The 21,670-nt window shown below is 56.2% G+C and overlaps 2 protein-coding genes across 4 annotated transcripts; one reads left to right on the forward strand and one right to left on the reverse strand.

Moving 5' to 3' along the window:
- Window positions 1–1,289: 1,289 nt before the first annotated feature.
- SUN2 (Sad1 and UNC84 domain containing 2) lies at window positions 1,290–19,435 on the reverse strand. Of its 3 annotated transcripts, none has more exons than XM_004279636.4 (18): window positions 19,295–19,435; window positions 16,254–16,410; window positions 15,162–15,364; window positions 14,664–14,798; window positions 13,867–13,962; window positions 13,420–13,513; window positions 12,312–12,382; window positions 10,160–10,287; window positions 8,033–8,287; window positions 7,508–7,585; window positions 6,983–7,026; window positions 6,230–6,395; window positions 5,663–5,884; window positions 5,250–5,334; window positions 4,751–4,866; window positions 4,451–4,618; window positions 3,980–4,072; window positions 1,290–3,006 (listed from the first exon to the last, which is right to left on the reverse strand). In XM_004279636.4, exons 2-18 carry the CDS (start codon window positions 16,373–16,375, stop codon window positions 2,893–2,895), a joined length of 2,190 nt encoding a protein of 729 aa, XP_004279684.1. In that variant the 5' UTR covers window positions 16,376–16,410; window positions 19,295–19,435; the 3' UTR covers window positions 1,290–2,892. The 3 variants fall into 3 exon arrangements, with proteins under 3 accessions (XP_004279684.1, XP_033260968.1, XP_033260967.1); XM_033405077.2 differs by lacking the exon at window positions 19,295–19,435 and adding an exon at window positions 18,853–18,982 and having other exon boundaries at window positions 5,250–5,331; XM_033405076.2 differs by lacking the exon at window positions 19,295–19,435 and adding an exon at window positions 18,853–18,982.
- Window positions 19,186–21,575, forward strand: LOC117196465 (ankyrin repeat domain-containing protein SOWAHB-like). The gene is made up of 2 exons (XM_033405084.2): window positions 19,186–19,912; window positions 20,090–21,575. The coding sequence occupies exons 1-2, from the start codon at window positions 19,186–19,188 to the stop codon at window positions 20,107–20,109; spliced, it is 747 nt and encodes a 248-aa protein (XP_033260975.1). The 3' UTR covers window positions 20,110–21,575.
- Window positions 21,576–21,670: the final 95 nt, after the last annotated feature.

Consider the following 21,670-nt stretch of genomic DNA (forward strand, 5'->3'; position numbering starts at 1 on the left):
GGGACTACAAAGGTCCCATATGGGTCTCAGCCCTACCAACTATCTATTTGGAACAAAACACCAGCCCTTTTGTTGTTGATGAAGAATAAAGTTGTTAATCCAGTCACCTCAAATGGCAAATCCTGACCCTTTTGTAACGCAGCTAACACGTGTGGCATCTTTAATTCAGCCAGGCCCACTGTTCTGGCTTATCGGCCTCCCCAGCACAGAATAAGCCACAGGAAATGTGCCATGGTGCAGGGGAAGCGCAGGTTTGATTGGGGTCACGGGACGGACCATAGAAAAGACGGTGTGAGGGTTGTGCCATGAGGGCCTCTTAAGATTTGGACGTGTGCAGACAGGCCCCAGAGGGCACGAACAGAGGCCCTGAGCCCTGACGGTGTGCGGTAGGTTCCAGGGATGTGTTTACTAATGCGGCTCAGGGATGTCACGACCTTTGTTGAAAAATGGTGCTAAATGCAGTGCAAGTGTGAATGAAATAGGAGGTGAAGCGAGCAGTCGCTGAGGGGCGAGCCGTAGTACTACCTTTGTCCTCATGCAGAGCGAGAGCTGAGGGCTTGAGTAACTGGCCCGAAGCCTTGGGCCTGGCTTTGCCTTCCACCCAGCACCATCTCCTGCAGCAGTTTATCCCCCAACTCCTGCCTACTGACCTGTTCCTGCCTTTATTTTCTCAGCTGTGATTGGGCCCCTCCCTGGGCCAGGTGCCATGGTCAGGATGAGAGGCGTGTGGGCAACCACCCCTGGCCAACCACCCCTGGGCAACCACCCCTGGCCCTTGGAGCTGCTCATTGGAGGCACTGAATCTGGGGAGATATTTGCAGGGAAGGGCCAGGACCTGCTCCCTGGAACTGGCAAGATTCTGGCTCTTCAGGGGACCAACCTCGTGCCATCCCAACACAGGTACAAGGGACAAGGGTTTAATTCCCACGGAGGGGACTGCGGCACTGACGGCGGACGAGCTCGGTAGTAAAGTGGGTAATTTCTACCCTCTGCTCCAGTGGCACTGAGAGACGCAGGACAAGCCTCCTGCTTCCCAGTGGGACTGGAACATCTGTGATGGCTAATAAAGCCACTCACTTTCTCCTGCCAGCCTTTGAGCCCAGAGTCACAGGCACGGGGCCTGCCCTCAGGTCCCATCTCCCATCACAGCTGAGTTTTAGCCGAGAAGCCTGGGTTTCTAAAGCCTAGGAGGAAGCCTTTGGGGCACTGTTTTGGCTAAGAATTCATGCTCTTTTTCCCAAGAGCAGGGTCCCGTGCGATGGCCAGATAAAAACCACACACTCCCCTAATCCTGGGCATAGTTTATTTTTTGCATAGGCATAAATTAGAATCTGGAGATACAAAATTAAGAACCAATAGTGCAGCATTTGTGACAGGAGAGCGCAAAACAAAACCTGGTTGTCTGGAGGCAGGGCCAGTGCCAGAGGACCGATCACAGGATGGCCGGGGCCTCGCCTTCGTTCCAGCTCCGTCCTCCATTCAGGGCGCCCACCTGCACAGCAGCCTTTCCTGCCCCCTCCCCGCGGGCCGGAACGAACCACAGAGTTGGAACCAGTGCCCCGAGCCCCTCTTGGCAGCCAGGTTACAAGGACCTGAACTCACCCGAGGCCCCACAGAACGGGGCTAGCAATCAAGCCCTTAGCTTTTCAGTTAAAAAACAGACCTTGAAAAATACATACGTAATAGAGCAGGGCTTGCTGGGTCCAAAAGCTCCCACCTCAGCCCCCCCCCAACCCAGCCCCCCACCCCTGACTGTCCCCCATAGAAAATGAGTCAGAATAGAAACAGAATTGAGCATGAGCTGAGAGAGCCCCCGGGGGTGGCTCAGGGTTAGGGGGCCTCTTACATCAGCGGCCTGATAGGGGTGGGGTAGGGCCAACAGTGCAGACAGACCTCCTCCCACCGTGGCACCCTGAGTGTCACTGTCAGTCATTGTATCGCTGGGCCACAAGAGCCCAGGGAGTCCCCTGAACACTTCTAGCTGACCCCAGATGTTTATGGCCTCGAAGGACAGGTCTGGGCACCCTGGGGAAATGCAGCAAGCTTGCGCTGGGGCACAGGTGGGCCCTAGCAAGGAGTGGGGAGCAGAGTGGGCCCCAGTCCCAGCATCAGGAGAGAGCAAGCAACTACTGTCCCCAGCAGAGGGGACTCCTACAGGGCCACAGGAGCAGTAACCCTCAGGCTCCCAGGAGCCAGACCCTCCAGGGTACAGGAAGCCCCATGGCCCACCCTGACCCAGGACAAATACAGTGTATAGAAGCCCTTCAGGAATGCTGTGGGCCTAGGCTGACGGCACTAGCTTTCTGGAGGAGCCCAGCTGCCTTCTCCCAGGAGCTTCCTGCCTGGGGACCAGTCCCAGCCTGCACCCTCCTCCCAGAGGACCTCACTTCTCTGCCTAGGGAGGGGGTACAGCTCAGCTGCCCCAGGCCCTAGCCTGTTTCACCCACGGCTTTGGCACCTGATTCATTTATGCAGCTCCCTGGGTGCCAGCCCCCGCACATAGGCAAGGGGCAGGCAGGTCTCATCCACCTTTGCCGGAACATGGGCACTCATCCCGTCTCTCCCTGCCTCGATTTCCCACAACATGCTACATATATACACCCTCGCAGGAGGGAGAAGAAGGCGCCCAGTGCCCGGCACACAGAGAACAAAGAAGGAAAAGCGACGCCGGAGCCTGCTGACCGCTGGAGCCACCCGGCGCTCAGGAAGAGCCTGCGCGTTCCTTCTCACCTCCGCTGGGCCAGGGGCTCTTCTTGCCCGCTCCCGGAAGTCAGTGCGCTTCAAGCGTGCGGGGGCAGAGGCGGGGGTGCTGCGCAGCCACCCCCAGAGCAGGGGGCACGTGCCGAGAGGAGCTGGCCTCCCCGCGGGCGGCGGCAGCGGCACAGACAAGGCCTAGTGGGTGGGTTCCCCATGCACCCTGAAGCGGTAGATGCAGGTGTACTCGGGGTGGCCCCAGTTAGTCAAGATCCGCAGCTCCACCACCTGGTACGTGGCCATTTTAGGGCCCTGGGGAGAGAAGGCAGGAGTGGGAGTCCTCAGACCAGAGGGGAGACGGCCACACCTAGGGCCAGACGCCCCCTCCCCCGGGCCTCTGTAGAGAACCGGACTTCAAAGCTCCTGTCTTCAGACCCTGGAACACAGTTTCCACCTGGTGGGCCAAGGAGCCCCACAGGCTTCAGAGGTCCCACAGGGGCCGCCAACGCATGTCAGGCTGCGCCAGGCCCAGCCCACGGCCACATAAAAACGGCCTTGTAACCGAGCCCCAGCATGATTCATCTCAGACTGGGAAAACCTCACAGGAGCTCTCTGACCGTGAACAGAACTACCTTTATGGAGAGTTTGACGTATGTCGATGGTGAAAAAGAATTCCTTCACTGTGAATTAAGCAGAATTTCTTTTCTTTCTCAAGTTCCCATCAGTCCTCTGTGTCGTACGCTCATTTTCAGCTGAGGGCTGAAACTCTCTGCCTGGTAGCCAGGCCTGCCTCTCTCCCCCCTCTGTCCCTTCTCCACCTCACCCACTTCCCTCACACTAGGACTCCCCTGGTGTGGCTCTCAGGCCACCTACCGGAGACTCACCTGGGCTGGAGACTGGGGATCTATTTCTAACAAGGGCCTAGGAGACCAATGCCCACTCAAGTTGAGGCAGGAGCCCCCCAGCGGTGGCCCAGCCACGCCGTGCTGTGTGAGGCCCAGCTGGGCCACATTCACGCGGATACCTACCCTCTGCAGGCAGCTCCCCAGCACTGCCCATCTGGGAGGGCCCCTCCCCCACCCCTGCGCTGATGTGCACTTGGCGCCTCTCCCACGCCGCAGGGACAGTGGTCTCTGTTCCGTACCTCGGGCTGTGGGTGGGCTAGGCTGTGACTTCTCACTTGGAACCCCCACTGCCTGGCACAGGACAAGTACTTAGAAAACATCTGCTGAATGGGTGGGAAAGTACATATATACGCCTCTGCCAGCAGAACAGAATCCCATACCTGAAAATAGAACGTCTGAATGGGCTCCCCATCCTGGTCGTAGGTGAACTGGCCAAGGAGCATCCCCTCCTGCTGCAGGTCTTCATCGAAACCCTGAAGAGAGCAAAGGATGGAGGGAAGAGCCTGCTCTTAGACACGGGCCCCCGGGGAGGAAGGCCTTCCCTCCCGCTTCCCCACTGGTCCCCTCCCACCCGGTGGGGCAGGCGCCAGCCTCCTCGGGGACTGCAGGGGGCCTGAGCTCTGGACACAGGGCCGCTGTGTGATCTGTGACAAGTCACTTGACTCATTAGGCCTCCGTTTCTTCCTCCGCAGCCCGAGGTAACTGAGACCGAAGTGCTGTTTCCCACCTTGGCGCCGTCTCTTCCGTATCTATTCCCTTCCCCTCAACCAAAGAACGATCCCAACTCTATCCTTAATAGAGACCCACAGGGCCCTCTTACAGCCCCTCTAGCCCCCAGGTGGGATACTCACAAAGACGGCAAAGTCCTTGGGGGCACTGGAGATGGTGCTGTTGGGTGACAAGGATTTGGGCACATGCTCTAAGGTGACAGCAGTGGGGCGGATGCGGGCAGAAAGGCGAACCACAGCAAAGCCCTGGGGCCCCTGGAAGGCCCAGCAGTTGCCTGGGTGCACGTCTGGCTGGAAGGGAAGAACGTCGGGTCAGCGCATGGCAGGTGACAAAGACAACCCGCCCTGAGCGCAGCTCTCAATGACCCAGGAGGGGACGGTCACCCAGCTACGCAGGCGACTTGGTGTGCTCAGGGCCCCCACCTGGAGAATGACTCGAGGAGACTGGGATTGGTACCACAGGGGGATGCCGAAGAGGCTGAGGAGGGCCGTCTTGGTCTCGTAGGTCTCGGAACATCGGGTACTGATAACGCTGGCCCCTGAGACAGGAAAGAAAGGCAGGTGGGCGCCTGGGGCTGGACTCCAGCAGGGGAGGGAGACCCACACAACCAGCTCAGCTCGCCAGCCAAGGGAACCCCAGCAGGGACTACCATTGCCCGTCCCCTCTCTGAGGACCAGTCTTCACACGTAACCCGGACCCCAGAGCAGCTACAAGCGCCGCCCGCCTCTTCCCGACCGAGGATGGAGCTCAGCACGTCCCGCTTCTCCCACGCAGTCACTCGCCTTTGTTGTGAGCGCTGGGTTGGGTGAGTTCTGCCGACCTCAAGCCCTGCTTCCTAACACCACAGCTACCCTAGCAGATGCCAGGGGGCCCGCCAGCGTAGGGAAAGGGGCCCAGCAAAGGGAGAAGAGGTGCACACACCTCCCGATTCCAGAGCGTAGTCCACCATCCCGATGCGGTCCTCGCTGTAGCGCTTCAGAGCCTGGTTTACAATACGGTGCACCTGCTAAAACACAGGCGCCCCGAGCAGCTGTGATGGGAAGCAGACTCGTCCACCTCCGTGGCCCCACTGGTAGGGGCCAGGAACCCCTGGGCTCAGCCCTCCCCAGTCCGGACACATGCCGTTGCTCAGGCATGCACCTCCACCCTTCCACACCAGCCCCAAAGCAAACATCGGAGCCTCCTGGATGTCACTTAGGTCACAGAACAGGCCAGGGAGCTGGCAGTGTGGGACTGTGCAGCTCTATGGCTCCCAGGGAGGAAAGCAGTGCGTGTGTGCTGGGTGGATTAGCCATTGCGGGGGGTGGGGGTGTCCAGGGGCATCCAGTCCTCACCTCCTCTGTCACCCCAATCACGCCCTCCTTCTGCAGCGTCAGCCCCAGGCTGGCCACGGCCTCCCTCGCTGACTTGCCCTGCATCTCGGCCACGTGGGCGAGGATCTTGCTCTCCAGCTCCCGCAGCTGAGCTTGCATCTCCTCTCGCTGAAGGAGCCCAGTGCGGCTTCCCCCACCTCGAAGAAGGAACTGACTGACCCAGGCAGGGAACTGAGACTCCACCTAGGGACCAAAGAAAGGTCTCACTCTGGGAGGCTCACAGTGGAAGCTGCCACAGCAGAGCCCTGGCCAGGGTGGGGTGGCGCCTGGCTTGGGTAGAGGGGACAGGGAGTGAGGAACAGGCCTGCGAGGGGAGGGCCAGCACGTGCCTGCTCAGGCCACAAGGAAGAAAGAGTTATGAACAATCCTTCATGTTATCAATGAGAGAACAGGAAGAACTTCTGTCCAAGAAAGCCAGCATCTGTGCCGAGTCCAGAGCAGGGGGCAAGAGGCTCTTTGCCTTGCAGACTGCTAGGACTGTCTCAGAGGAGGGGTATTCAGCAAGGGACGTGGATGGTTCCAACTCACATCGTCCCGCACAGCCTGGAGCTGCTGGGGCAGCAGGCCCACTTGGTCCTCCACCGAGCTCTGCTTCAGGGTCAGGGCTGCCAGTTCCTGCCGCAGGCCTTCCAGCTGAACCCCCAGCCGCCCCAGCTCCTTCATGGAACTCTCCCGAAAGGACTCCTGGGTCATCCTACTCCCAGACAGAGGAGAAAGAGTAAGCCTTGGATCTCTGGTGAGGGGTAAGGCTATGCTGAGGAGAACAAGAGGATCCCCTAGTTGGCACCTGATATAAGTGTGTGCCCACCACTCACTGGTGAGTGCAAGGCTCACTCTTGGAGGTTCTGGCTGTAGAACAGAGCTCCGGTGCCTGTGACTTGGCTTGCACATCCCCAGGAGCTAATTATTACAGTATCCCATTTCCCTTCTAAGCCCAGATCCATAATTCACTCTGCCTCAGCGCTCACATCCTCCACAAGTACAGATATCTGGGGCATGGGAATACAGCCGGCATGAGGTTGTACAGAAAAGACGGTACATCTGTAAATGAACCCATGAATCCCGATTCTCTTGCAATGCCTGCAACCCCTGCCGGACCTCCACTGCACCTCAAGGACAGGCTCTGAGCAGGTGATCCTGAGCTAGGTTTCAGCCATCTCCCTCTCTGCTTGGGACACAATCAGAATTCTGCTCCGGGGCTCTGCTCCCCAGTCCTAGCTGGGGATGGGAATGGGGAGGCTGGGGCTGAGCAGGCCTAGGACAGATGGCAGTGCACGTTACCTTTGCCACTCAGACTTCAGCTCCTGGAGTCGAGCCTCAGACTCCTATAAGCAGAAAGAAGGGACCAATACAAGAAATGTCAGGCTCACAGCAGTCAGTCTTCCAGAGCAGGATCTGTTCCCTCTGGGGTCTTTGCTTAACCACATCCCCACCCCAGGGCCTCCTGACTGATCTAGCAAACGTCAAACTGGCCTCCTGGTTGAGGTCCTTGTGGGAGTCTCGGCCCATGTCTATCGTGCTTAGGCATTCACCCGTTCACTCGTTCGTTCAGCATGTGTACCCAGCACAACAGGCCACTTGAAAGCAGCCCTTCCTGTCCTCAGGCATGATCCCAGGGCGTCTCTGCAGAGTGTTCCAGCCCAAGTGGATTCAGTTCAAGCAGAAGTCAGGAGACTCACAACCCTTCTCCCCATTCTGCACCTAAGCAGACCCTTAGGGGCCAAGGTGTCTCTCTGAGCCCAAGAACAGATGATGAATTCGATCAGCGCCCCACCGTAGGCTCCAAGTGCCCCCAAGCCCACCAACCTGCGAGGCCTGGACAATCTTCTTGAAGAGGTCTTCTGAGTCCTGTTGATGCTCTGCTCTCAGGGTGACCAGTTCTTCCTATCAGGCATAGGAGAGAGGCCAAGGATTTTACTGAGTCGTGCTCAGAGGCCGCTTACAACCAGTAAGTGGTGTAACCGGAATTCGAACCAGGCCTGTTTGATTGCAAACTTCAGCTCCTGGCCTTTCTGCTACAGTGCTTCTTGGAAACACGCAAGACTCCTCTTGGTCTTTACTGCACACCTGCATGGTGTGCCACACCTACATGGGCGTTACAGGCGCACTACAATCTCATGTTCTCACAACCAGGGGCAGGGCAGACAGGAGAGTCTCCGTTTTAAAGAGGAGGACACTAAGTCTTAGAGAAGGTAATTGCCAAGTGGTAGAGCCGTCTGACCCTGAATGACACACTGCTGTCTCCCTCATGTCAGGGTGCAGGGCCTCGCCCCCTCCACCCCACACACCCAGGGTGTCAGCCACACGGGCCCCTCAGCTCCCCTCCCCGACCTGGATCTGAGCAGCGGTGTCCCTGCGGAAGTCCTCCTTCAGGGCAGCCTCGCGGCGGCTCACCAGCCCCTCCAGGAGCGCCAGGGTGTCCTCATGGCTCAGGCTGCCGCTGCCCCCCTGCCCTCCAGCCCCCTGCCGCAGCTCCAAGCGTTCCAGCCGCATGGCCTCCTTCTGCCAGCTGGAGGAAAATTCGGCAGCAAGAGCTTCCAGGCGCCGCTCCAGAGAGTGTACCCGGGACAGAATGCGCTGCTCAGCCTGGCAGGACGGGGAGGGAAAAGCCACAGAGGTTAGGGACTTATGACAACAGTGCTTCCTAAAGAGGAAGGGAAGAGAATCCCAGAAACACCCAAATGAAATTATAAAACACAGTCTGTCGACTGTCAGTTAAAAGGCACGAGCCTAGTGAGTACAGAGGTCGGGCTTATGACTTGCAAAAATTCCGTTTTTAAACTAGGCAGTACTTGCATGACTCAAAAAGCAAGCAAGCAAACAGCAAAAACTCACGCTCCTAACCTCTGCCCCATCCACCCAGAGCCCTCACCACCAAGCCTTCCCAAACCAGGCAACTATTTTTATTAGTGTCTTTATGCAGATGAAAGTAAATACAAAGATATGTCATTCTTTACTTCCCCCGTTTTACAGAAAACGTGGTCCTGAAATTGAGTTGTCTTTACTAGTGATTAAAAAAAAAAAAGTTAAAGACGCCAGAACACATCGTTATTTTGTGAAATAATAAAATCAGGGTCAGGAAAGTAATATCTACCAAAATAAATGGTTAAAAATGTGATAGCAAATTAAATTCAGCAGGGTGCAAGCAAAGTTCAAATAACTCTAATCAGAGGACAAAGCGTTTTACATTTTCATCGTAGACCCCGGGACCTGCACACACACACGCCGGTGGTTTGTGCACTCATCGCCCCCCACTGGACTGCAGGCCTCTTGAGGGCAGGGCCTGGGCCGGATCCAGCTTTAGCCTCTGGCGGGTTGCAAAAATGTCCTGCCCTCCTCCCAGCATCTGCGTCCTCTGCAATGTGGCTTCGCAGGTGCTTCCATGGAGAGGTGGGGTCTATTTCCCCCTCCTTGAATCTGGCCTGGCTCTGAGATTTGCTTCAGCCAATAGAATGTGGCAGAAGTGACAGTATGCTAGTTCTGAATCTAGTCCTCAAGGTCTGGCATGATTCCACTCTCCTGGAACCCTGCCCGGCCGCTATGAGAACAAGCCCAGGCTACCTGCTGGACAGCAAAGGTACAACCTGCCCAGTCCAGGCCTAGACCAGCCCGCCCCTGCTGACCCACCAGTTAACTGCAGACACGTGAGGGGGCCCAGCCAAGATCAGCTGTCCTTGCTCAGACCAGAAAAGCCACCCAGAGGACCTGCAGGCTCACGAGCTAATCCAATGCTGTACTTCTTTTTTTTTTTTTTGCTACACCGCACAGCTTGCAGGACCTTAGCTCCCTGACCAGGGGTTGACCCTGGGCCATGGCAGTGAGAGTGCCGAGTCCTAACCACTGGACCACCAGGGAATTCCCCAGTGCTGGTACTTTTTTTTTTTGCGGTACGCGGGCCTCTCACTGTTGTGGCCTCTCCCGTTGTGGAGCACAGGCTCCGGACGTGCAGGCCCAGCAGCCATGGCTCATGGGCCCAGCCGCTCCGCGGCACGTGGGATCCTCCCGGACCAGGGCACGAACCCGTGTCCCCTGCATCAGCAGGCGGACTCTCAACCACTGCGCCACCAGGGGAGTCCCAGTGCTGGTACTTTTAAGGCACTGATTCTAGGGGTGGTTTATCTATGGTAATAGGTAACAGAACAGGATATTACCTGACTCACAGAAGGTACTCAGTAAAGATTCGTGAAATTGTACTGAAAAGGAACAAGGTAGGCAAGACAATTTGTCTTATTCCTTTTCCTTCTGTTTTCCGTGCCTCTTAGGATAGCAACTAACTTTTGGGCAGTTTTGAGTCATATTTAAGCACAGGCAACACACCCCCCAACACCTGCACCACTAACAGCAGAGAAAGGTGTCCTGGCAGCACCTCTTCAGCTGTGTGTGTGAGGAAGAAGGGCAGGGACGACTTCAATGGCAAATTCAGGCCGAGGCGGGAGGCTGCGACCCTAAGATGCTCACCTGGAAATGTGGGGATGAGTCTCTGGAACCCCATACCGCACGCTGCCCACTGCTGCCCTTCGAGGCCCACCAGGAAGCCACGGCGGGGTGGAACGTCTGCAGCCCGAAGGGGTAGCAATACCATGCGCCTGCACACAGAGGAGGGGGCAGTTAACCCGGGCCGGGGCCACAGCGAGGACGGCAGCCTCATGAGCAGCGCTCACCAGCAGCCTGTCTCGCTCGCGGGAGCCTTGCCCCGGCCAAAGGCGGTATGAGGGGTGGAGGTTCCCGCCACTCTCTGAGGCAGCAGCCTCCACCCGACAATCCCAGCGTGTACGCATCCTCATGTCCCCTCAGGAATCCTCACCTTTCCACAGGTGGCAAAGCTTGGAGGAAGCGGCTATCATAAGTTGGGGATGATCCAACGGTAGAACCCAGAGGGCCTGACGGTGGTCCTCAGTCCAGACCGTACATCAGAATCACCCACGCAGCTTTTGAAACAATCAGTGTCTGGCCCCGCCCTCCAGAGTGAGTTCGCGGGCCTGGGGGATCCCTCCATAAGGAGTTTTAAAAGCTCCCCAGGTGGGAATTCCCTGGCGGTCCCATGGTTAGCACTCGAGCTCTCAATGCCGAGGGTGTGGGTTTAGTCCCTGGTTGGGGAATTAAAATCCCACAAACTGTGCAGCATGGTCCCCCAAAATAAATAAATAAATAAAAGCTCCCTGGGTGACTCTAATGGGCTGCCATGGTTGAGAATCACTGAAACAGAATCCACCTGCTCAGAAAGGCTGCCTGCTGCCCCGCAACAGAGCACAAGGCTGCCACCACACAGACATTTGCATCTTGCTCTAAGGGCTACCTGTTTGCGATGTGTTTACTCCTGAGCTATGCACGTGCCGTGTGTGCGTGTACATGTATGCGTGGGGCTGACAGCGCCTGAAAAAGCCATATTGGCTGTGAGGTCTCCACCCTGGTAAGATGTCACACTTGCCACTCAGTTGTTGGCCTCGAGCAGGTGCAACAGGAAGCATGTGACCACCAGACTTTAAGTCAGACCCTCCGGACAGGCCTTCACTTACTGCTCTCCCGGAGCTGGTCACTCCACCCCTCTGCCTTTCAGACTTTCCATATGCATCTCATGACACCGTGAGAACCTCAGCTCCACCAACCCCACATGGGGATGGTGAAACAAACAACCTTGTGAGATAACACAAGGGAGTATGCTTCCTGAACAAAACACTGTAAGATTATAAAAGGTCATTATTATTTTAAGGGCAATGCCCAGCTTCCACTGGATAGGAACAAGCTGTTCTTGTAACAGGAAACAAGGGAATCAACACTTGGAAAGATGTTCTACCTTGGTAGAAATTAAAGAAATACAACTTGAGTAGATGCTAAACCTATAAAACCACCTCTAAAAATATAATAATAATAAAGCATGGTCTTTAATTATAAATTGGTAAAACTGAGCCTGGGGGCCACAGGGGCAACTCATAGGAAACTGTGAAACTCATGTGAAATTGTCAAATCAAAAGCTGAACACAAAATATATAAACATAATGATTACAACTATGTAAAAAATGTGAAAGTTCAACGATAGAGACTGGAACAACGTGGAGCATCTTATAGATGACAGGTACTTCTTGGTGCAAAAAGGTGCTCTCACTTCTCTTTACTACTTCATTGTTTTGATCCTAAAGACAGCTGAAGACTGAACTTGATGTAATGGTAATTCACTCACCCAGACAACCTCCTGATTTGGAATGGAGGGAAAATGACTGCTAATAACAGTGTCAGAGTCCCTGCTTTTTACCCCGGTATTCCTGTACTAAGGCATGTTCCAGCCCCTGGGGCTGCAAGGACGCTCTAGACATGCTAGGCAGTCCAGCGTAGCAACCCAAACCAAGGACAAGATCAGTGGATCGGAGCATTTCCCCTTTCACCCACTGGTCACCTGAGGACCCAGGAGACCCAGACAGGATGCTGCCCAGGCGCCATCCGACCCCGCTCGTCCTGCCTCCTTCCCCTTTTTGTAGCTGATCACTGTCTCTCTAGTTTTCACATTTCTGCTCAGCACCAGCGTCGGCCCACACTCTGCCTGTCCCTCTGGCTCGCAAGCCCCATCTCCACAAGCTCTCGTTCTACCCCTCCCCGTGACAGTGGATGAGCTCACCATAGGTCAGGCCGGTCAGAAGCAGCAGCAGCAAGAGGAACCACAGGAACGTCTTCAGTGATGAGAAGCGCCTGGACCACAGGAGGGGAGAGAGGGCAGGCGGAGGTGTCAGGAGGGCTCCAGGGCCTCTATATGCCCCCAGGGAGTTCCTAGAGATTTTTCCTGAGTGCTGAGCTAGAGTTAGAGAGGACACCCTCAAGCCTCTCATCTTGCCAGGGCCAGATTGGATGCTTTACCTGCAAAGCTTGGAGTGATGGGGACAATTCTGACTCTGAACTGTATTGATGTTATCAAAAATAAATACTGGGGGGGCGGGCTTCCCTGGTGGCGCAGCGGTTAAGAATCTGCCTGCCAATGCAGGGGACATGGGTTTCAACCCCGGTCTGGGAAGATCTCACATGCCATGGAGCAACTAAGCCTGTGCGCCACAACTACTGAGCCTGTGCTCTAGAGCCCATGCTCCGCACAAGAGATGCCACTGCAATGAGAAACCCGCACACCGCAATGAAGAGTAGCCCCCGCTCGCCGCAACTAGAGAAAACCCATGAGCAGCAACGAAGACCCAACACAGCCAAAAATAATAAATAAAAATAAATTTATAAAATAAATAAATAAGTAAATACCGGGGACTCTGAATAACCTAAAACTTTCACAGACAGATATCCTCCAGGCAAGCAAATATAGAAGAAAAAAAAAGTAACTCCTTAGTCAGGCAGTATTTTCTTTTGGAAAACACTGGGGGTCCAGATCACCGGGGGGCCGAGAGGGATGCTGAATGTTCTGGGAAACACCACTTGCTGGCTAGAGCCTAAGGCCTGGCCAGCAGGAGTAAGGCTGGGCTTGTCTGAGACTCAGAAGTGGCTAGGCTGGTGTTTGGAAGGAAGTGCCCAAGAAGCTGCGTTCCAGAACACTCCCTGCACCTGACTCTAAGTCCTGTCCACTGTCAGGCAGAAAAAGGGGCTCTGGGTGTCCACTCCACGCTCACTAATAAAAGCCGCAGGTAAACTGGGAAAGAAAAAACCTTCAGAGAAACCATCACGCACAGGTGTAGATGCTTTATCGGCCCCTTCTGCCTGGGGCCTTCTGATTCCTTGTCAGTCTTGCTTACCTGGTTAAAACGAAGACGTCGAGGAGGGAGGCAGCTGTCGTCAGGCGGTACCAGGTGGTGCCAATCCACCAGTAGAGGAGTCCGAAGAGCCGGCCTGGAAGAGGGCCCGTCAAGCCTAAGTGCCACCCTGAACCACTGGGCCTGTGTGTCTCCACCAGCGGTCCTCCCTGCCCCGACCCCAACCCTGATCGCCAGTGCACCTCCGTCCTGTCCCACGCTACCCAGGTCCTGTGATGCCACCCGCCTGCGCTGCCAACGCCCTCCGCCCAGCTTTCAAGCAAGGGTGCTCCCGTGGCTCCTGGCTCCCCGTAATTATTCTGGAGCGAGCTATCCCTGGTGGCCCTACAGTCTCTTTCTAACGGGTTGGATACCCAACCGCAGAAAGATGGGTGAAAGTGACTGCCAGAGAGAATGGAAACCATCATGTACAGAGCAGCCGGCACTCACCTGGAGAAGTGAACACCATCCAGAAAAGAGAGCCCGCCCGAGAGACAGCGTTCCGCAGCCGCGACCCTGAACCCTGCTGGTCCGTCTCCGAGTAGCCTGCAGGGGAGGAGAGGAGACGCCCAGTTGTCCTCACTCTTTTTTTCTGGTGTGGAGGTGCCGTGCACCGCAGGGCCTGCGGAATCTTAGTTCCCCGACCAGGGATCGAACCCGTGCCCCCTGCAGTGGAAGCGCGGAGTCCTAACCACTGGACCGCCGCTGTCCTCACTCTTAAGAGCCTTGGGACATGGAGACTGTCAGTTGTCTGCTCCTCTAGACTGTGAGCTGAGACCGTGTGTCATTCTCCTTCACATCCCCAAGTGACAGAGGCTGGCAGCTAGCAGGCCAGTAAACGCTGACGAAGCGAAGCGCTAGATTTCTGACATTTTATTTCCCTTGGCCTCCTTGTCTGCTTCCTTCTCACCAGCAACCCCTCAAACCACTCAGACCTAGAGTAAGGGATCAAGCACCTCCTGCGTGTGAAGCTCCATGTTAAACACCTGCCGGAAATGAGTCAAATAAGGGAACCGGCCACAGGCGGCTCAAGGCCTCGTGGGGCCAGGCGGTCGCATCCCAGCGCTATCGAGGGCCACCCCAGGCCTGGGTTCAGGGCACCGTGGGGGCACAGCAGCAACACTCAGCTGGACACCATGCTCTCTCGAGCTGTCAGGGTGCCTTCCCCTACTTCCCGTCACCTCCCCAGCAGCCCGGGAACCTGGCGGAGCACCTCCCCGAGGCTGGGGAGGGAGGACGTCGCCTACCTACGTAGTCATCCTCGGAAGAGTAGCCCGAGGACGACCCAAGGAAGTCCTCGGACAGCTTGTTCTCCGGGAGCCCGTTGACTTTGCTGCTCTCAGTGCCACCTGTGTCTCTCCTCCTCACCCGCAGGTCCTCACCTGAGGAGGGAAGAACGCGGGGTTCTCCTGGGGCAGAGGTGCTCCGAGGAGGGTGTTCCAGAGGGACTCGCGGGGACACCCCGAGGAGCATCTCTGATGGGCAGCCCCGCCCGAGCTCCCTTGGGTCAAGGGAGGGTGAACTAGGACCGGCCCCTCCGTCTCCCAGGCCTGGAGCAGCTACGTGGCTACTCCATCGTCTAAAGGGGCCTGGAAGTTCAGACACTCGGCTGCTCTCCCAAGGGTTTCCGAAGGTGGGGAGCCCCTCTTCTGGCCCCGCAGCGGTTAGGAAACCCCCGGGGGGGATTTTGGACCATACATCTCCGGAGGCAGCAGAGGCCCAGGAGAAAGGCTGTGGACACTCACTCCAGAAGGGGTCACCACGCAGCTGGTTGTCGAGGATGGAGTTCCTGGTGAGAGAGGCGGCGATGGAGGCGGCCCGGGGGCTGCCAAAGTAGGACTCCCTGACCACAGACTCGCTGTAGTAGGAGGTGTGCCTGTCGGAGGAGGGGCCCAGCTGTGGCGCTGGGGAGAGGCGCTTCATGTTGCCGGATTTCTTCTTCAGGGTCCTGTGGGAGGTCAGCAGGAGGAGAGAGGCAGGAGCTGAGCCCAGCCAGGAAAGCGAAAGCGGGGCTCTAGGCAGTGCTCTGCCCTCCTAAGGTCGGGGGGGGGGGGGCGCAGCCTTGTTGCTAGGCAGCTAACAACTCCCAACTGCTGACTGTCTACCGTGCAAAGCAGGTACTTTCTGTGCTCCCGTTATCTCTAAATCTCACAAGCAGTTAGGCGAGACCATCAGTAAGCGATGGAGTCAGGATTCAAATCTAGGTCTCTAACTTCAAAGCCAAAGTGTTTTTTCATGCTTCCTCATGGATTAGTAATTTCTACAACCCACTGAAAACCAGACAAACCCAACCTGGCCTTCTAGAGCTAGTCAAAGCCTCAGGGGCTGTCAGCTCGGCCTCACATCTGCAAGGGGGCAGGGTGAGGCAGGCGCCTGCCTTAGCTCACATCCTGGTGCCCCTTGGACTTGTTCGTCTCCTCAGCTGCTTCGCTGGCCCTGAGGAGGCCCTACAGACAGTGGCACATGTGGGTGTGGGTGTGGGTCTGGGGAGGATGGCCAGACTGGCAGAGCCATCCACGGCACCATGGGTTCCTGTGAGCCCAGCTCTCGGTTTTGGGGTTTCCGGCCTGGCTTATTCTTGAAGCTGCCTCTCCCCACTTCCTGTTCTCTGAACATGAGGGCAGCAGCCCGGCTTACAGCATGGAGAGAAGAAACAACACTGGGCCCTGGCATCCCCAGAGGTGTGAATGTCCCCTTTGACCAGACATGGGTATCTGATCTCTGCCCACAAAAGTCACAAGACGAAGAGGCTGCGCAGTGAGCCGCCCAAGACATGTGCTCTGCAGGTCACTGCGATCCCACGGAGGCGGGTGGGGCTGGAAGTGGCGATCCCATACCTGAGAGGGCTGTCTTTAAACAGGGTGCTCTGACTGCCCATCACCGAGCTCCCCCCACTGCTGCTGCTGCCGTCATCGTCACCCTGGGAGTAGCGTGTGAGGCGCTGGCTTCTTCGAGACATGATGAGGTGGGCGGGGGACCCTTCCCCTGAAGAGTCTTGGGAGAGAAAGGGTGCCATGTGAAGCGTGGGGCTGTTCTCAGCCCCTCTCCAGGGGAGGAGAAACAGCGCACTGCCTCCTAGCCAATCCCCACCCCCCACCGGGATTCAACTGAAACAGCCTGAGATGTGGGTGACATGGGGCATTTATTAATTATCCCGGCCCCACCCACCCTGCTGCCCTCTGCCCTCTGCCTTGGGCAGCCTCTTTCATGGCACCTTCCACAGGATTTCCTAATTCTCAGTTTACTGGATGCGGAGGTCCGTGAGAGCTAGCATTGGGCCTTCTGCAGCCTCTGACATGAGACAGAGCCTGTGGCACCGGATAGATGCTAAATGAATGCCTTTCATCACTGCTGCCCTGCACCCGCTCTCCAGCCCAGCCATCTCACCCTGCTGCCCTGTCCCTAGAGCTGTGCCTGTTCTTGTTCTAGCTTGTTCCCCTTAGATGGGACGCGCTTTCCTTTCTTCGTAGCTGTATTCACTGATGCAGAGCCGCAAACTTGGACTCCAGAAAACTTTTGCACGGTAACCCCTGCCTACATCCTGATGGCGCCCGATGCCGTATCCCATTAGTGATTACTGGGCTGCAACATCAGTGCATCTTGATACGATAAAATACTTTGTTAAATGCCTCCTAGGTACCCGGCTCCTTACACACCCATTATAATCCAGGAAGGCACTGTTACCCCCATTGTACTGGGGGGAACCTGGGACACTGAAATGATCAGTAACCTGCCCACAGCCACCCAGCCTGTAAGTGACAGTGGCAGAGTTTGAGCTCAGCTCTCACAGGTTGCAGGGCCTGGGTCCTTCCACTCCACCAGGAGGTTTTCAAGTTGTTTCAGGAATGTGTTGTTGTGTCCCCAACTAGAGCCTTTTACAGCCTCCAGTATGTTCAGAACAGGCTGCAGAGCTGTTACATTTGTTAACAAACTAACAAAACAGGCAGGTGGAGCGCCAGTGTGGGATTAGCCTCAGTCCCTATCAGCCAGACCAGTCACTACGTGGGGTGGAAAACCAAGGCTCTGGAATTGATAAGGAAGACTCAGAGGAGGCCAAGGTGAAAAGACGTGGCAAAAGGGGGCATTCTACAACACAAGGAGGATTCATAAACCTTTCAGTTCTAGAAACCCAAGTTCAAAATCTCAGATGACCAGTATGAGCACTCTGAACATGGCGCCTTTGCCAGCCTGTATTACAAAGTCACTGTTATACTTCGGTCCTAGTACTTGTGACTTAGCACTTCCAATATTCCTCGTTGATACTTAAATTACTAGTTCTCTGGACTGTGTGATGGACATAGGCTCTAACACATCCCAACTCAGACTACAGAAACCAGGAGGTCTGGTTAGTCCAGTTGAAGAATTCTACAAAGTCGTCTTCTGAAAAATAAGCAGCCTCATGTCTTGGGTCTTACTGGTGTCTTCACAGGTAGGATGTCCACCTGGCATCTTTCCCTGGTTTTAGCCGATGGTGGTAAAGGGACCGATTGGTAGTAGCCACCGCAGGAAGTTGGCCTGGATCCTTTTCTATATTCCATTCTTTATAAGGTAATTCCACCCCTGCTACTGCCCTCCCCACCTGAAAGCTACAGATGCTCACACAGGCTCCTCCTCTTAACCCTGCCCTGAAGGAGCTGATGAAGCTTTCGCCCTGGGGCGGGAACAAAGCAATGAGTTTATACAGAACTCAAGCTACTGCTGGCAAGAATATAAATAAATACTTAGATGGAGGTGTGTGTGTGTGTGTGTGTGTGTGTGTGTGTGTGTGTGTGTGTGTGTGTGTGTGTGTGTGTGTGTGTGTTTGGAGGGGGGACGGTTGCTGAAAACCATCAGCAGTCAGCACCCTTCCAGGGGTGCCTTTTAGTCTTTCTCATGGGGTTCTGCTATCACGAAACAGTTTATCATTGAATCTGGGTTTCGCAAGATGAAAAGGTGGAGGCCCCGTCCTCCAAAACAAAACAAGACGTGAGCCTCTCAGAGCTCCAGTCTTTTGCATCTCAGAATAAACACCCCCGCCTCCCCCCCCACCGCTAAGACACCCTCAAATAAAACATCCCTTCCCACTTCTAAGAGGAACCACATCCTTTCTCAGCTCCACCCTTCCCCACCCCCATCACAAACTTATATGGCAGTATCCATCCAGTCGTCAGACTTAACCTAGATCTTGGGCATCCTCCGCGGTACGTTTTCATACTACATTCTCTCGTGGGACCTGCAAAACGCTCCAGGTGCTAACTCTGCTCCCTTCATTCCCTACTGGCTAAACCTGCGGCAGTTTTTTTTTTACCAACCATGCGCCTTTCCTGCCTCTCTGCTCTAAGTCACACTCCCGCCTCCTATTTGGTTTCTCTTTTTTTTTTTTTTTAGAACTGAACAAAATGGCCCTCCCTCCTATTCCCAGAGTTATGACAGGCGGCGACAGAAGCAGAGAACTACCTGTCCCTGGAAACTGCCTGACTGGCACGAAAACGCGGGCACTGGCCTGGGCCGCTTTGGGACAGCCGGGTCTCCGCTCCTCGCCTACCGGGGAGGTTCGGCCCGGGGAAGTCCCGCCCGGAGACATCCGCCCTCCAGACTGACCAGTGGAGCGGCCAGTCCCGGGGGCGGGGGCCGGGCGGCGGAGATGAGTCACGGCGGCCTTGGCACAGCGCTGGCCCTTCTCGACCGGTCCAGGGGCGTGCACCGGGCGGGGCTGGAGCCTGGCCCAGCTTGGCCCGGAGAGGAAGGGCCAGGCCTGGGCAGCTCGGCTCTGGCCGGTGCAGCCCGACAATGACCCCGGGGTCAGGCCGGGCCCGGGACCCGCGGGGAGGGGAGCGAGGCCGGCCCACCACCCTCGCCCCGCGCGTCCGCCCGCCAGAGGCCCAAGGCCGGCTGTTACCTGCTGCCGCCGCTGCTCCGTGCGGGACCGGGGACGTTCGAGGCCAGCCGCGCCTCCCGGGCGCACCCTCTTACCGCGTCGGAATCCGGGGAGGTGCGGTCGGCGCAGGGACCCGGGGCGCGCGGGGAACTGCGGACGGCGGATTGGCGAACAATGCGGCCCGCGCAGAACCGCGCTGCGCAAGTGGGGCCGGACGGCGCGCGCGTGGCCGAGTGTGTTATGTGTGCGCCTGTCAGTCAACGCTGACAGACCGCAGCCCATTGGTCAGACCCCGCCCGCGTCACCGCCCACTGCCACTGCCCATTGGGCGGTTTGAACACAAAGGCTCCGGCTCGCCCCGCCCGCCGCGTGGGCCAAACGGGCGGGGCAAGGCCAGACAAGAATCGCGCGTGGGAGGCGCGGGTGAGTGGGCAACCCCTGGGCGCTGGAGGACTCGGATGGAGCCGGCAAGCGGGGGCTCGACCTGGCCTGACTTCGCACTTGACTCCCGGTCTGGTTGCTCAAAACACTTGAGCCCTGTCCTGGTACTGCCTCATGCGCCTCACCCCACCCGCGGCCTTCTGGGGCCCAGCTCTCGGCAAGATGACTCGACAGGGCCGGGGTGCCAGGACCTTAAAGGTATTGAAGATGGCACGAGGAAGTGGGGAGCAGGGGAGATTGACAACCCCTGGCCTAAGACCCACCTGGAGGGGTAGCGTGTAGTTAGCCCCTAGAGGACCTCCCCCAAACAATTGTTGGAATCTCTTGCGTAACAGTTTTCTTAGGCATTTCTACACTTTTTTTTTTTTTTTACAGATCAGGAAACAGGTTCATAGAGTTTTTAAGTGATTTGCTTAGTCACACAGCTTGAACGAGGCAAAACTGAGATTAGAAGCTTCTCTCCATATCCAAGCCCCCCCTTTTTTTTTCCATTTTGGGATTGATTTTGGGATTCCAGACTTGGCAGGAAGCTCTGCCACTTCTCAGTCTGCCCTCAGAGGCCCCCAAATTTCATGGCAGAAGCTTTTCTTCATTTGAAGGAGGATGCTTGCCCCAGTTGGTGCTGAGAAGGCAAGGCCGGTTACCTATTCCTCTGCTTTACTCAAATCTGAGTGTGGAAAGAGTACTTGATAGATATGGAATGAATAACATGCTGCCTGACTTCAAGGGTCCTGTGCCCTGGCTCCCCACTGGCCAACTCTACAGATGCAGAAAGTGCCCAGCTTGGGAGGAGTCACTTCCTGGCAAGCTCTTCTAAGGGAAGATGAAACTGTTGTTACTTCACTTTTAAAGTGCCAAGAGGAGGAGACTAGAAATAATGAAATCAGGACAGGAAGACGCTGGGGGTAGGGGATTGAGGAAATGTGAAGCCCTTGTGCTAAGTCGACTCCATACAAAGATGACCCCCTGATCCCTGGGTCTCCACTGCCCCACCCGGAAAAGAGGGGCCTCACCTGCAGTTACGATCTACTGAAGACAACAGTGCTTGCCTCTGGGGTTAGGCTTCGAGCTCCCTGAAGACAAGCTGGCTCATGTCTGAGTATCTGCTGAACGTGGGATGAGTGAAGTGAGAATTGAAATCAGATTGAGAGTCAGCCTCCGGGTAGGGGAGGGGCCTTCTCTTGACACCTTCTCCACCCCAAGGAGCTTAATGCCTCAGTTCTGTCCTAGCCAAGTCCAGTGGAGTCTCCGCATCCCGCCACCTCCGTTGCAGAGCCTGCTTCACTCCCTTCCAAGGATCCCGGCAGAAGGACCCCCTCCCCAGGATGTGCTGGTTCGCAAAGCAAGAGGCCATGTGCCTCCCGCTGGTCTCAGGCATGGGCCACGGCCACAGGCTGGCTAGAGGCAGCCCTCTGCTGAATTGTTGCCTCTGTGGGCCTGTAGTAGGTACCTAATGGGCCCCAGAGATATTAGGTCCTAATTCTCGGAACCTGTGAATGTTCCCGTACACGGAACGTCTTTGCAGATGCGATTAAAGGAAGGATTTTGAGATGGGGAGATTATCCTGGATTATCAGAGTGGGCTCTAAATGTAATCACCAGTGTCCTTTTAAGAGAGAGGCAGAGGAGAAGAGGAGGGGGCAATGTGGCCACAGAAACAGAAATTGGAGTGTGCGGCCACGAGACAAGGAATGCTGGCGGCCACTGGAAGCTGGGAGAAGCCAGGGACGGAGTGTCTGCTAGAGTCTCCAGAGGGAGCAAGGCCCTGCCAACACCTTGACTTTCGTCCAGTGATTTTGGTTTTGCACTTCTGGTCTTCTCAACTATGAGAGAAGAAATCTCTGTTGTTTTAAGTCACCAAATCTGTGGTCATTTGTTACAGCAGGCACGGGAACGTAATTAGGGCCCCTGGGAAATTCCTGGTCTTGTTGGTCAAGGCTCCCAGGACTGTGTGAGG

This window comes from Orcinus orca, chromosome 11 (genome assembly GCF_937001465.1).
Source record: "Orcinus orca chromosome 11, mOrcOrc1.1, whole genome shotgun sequence".
Taxonomy (NCBI): domain Eukaryota; kingdom Metazoa; phylum Chordata; class Mammalia; order Artiodactyla; family Delphinidae; genus Orcinus; species Orcinus orca.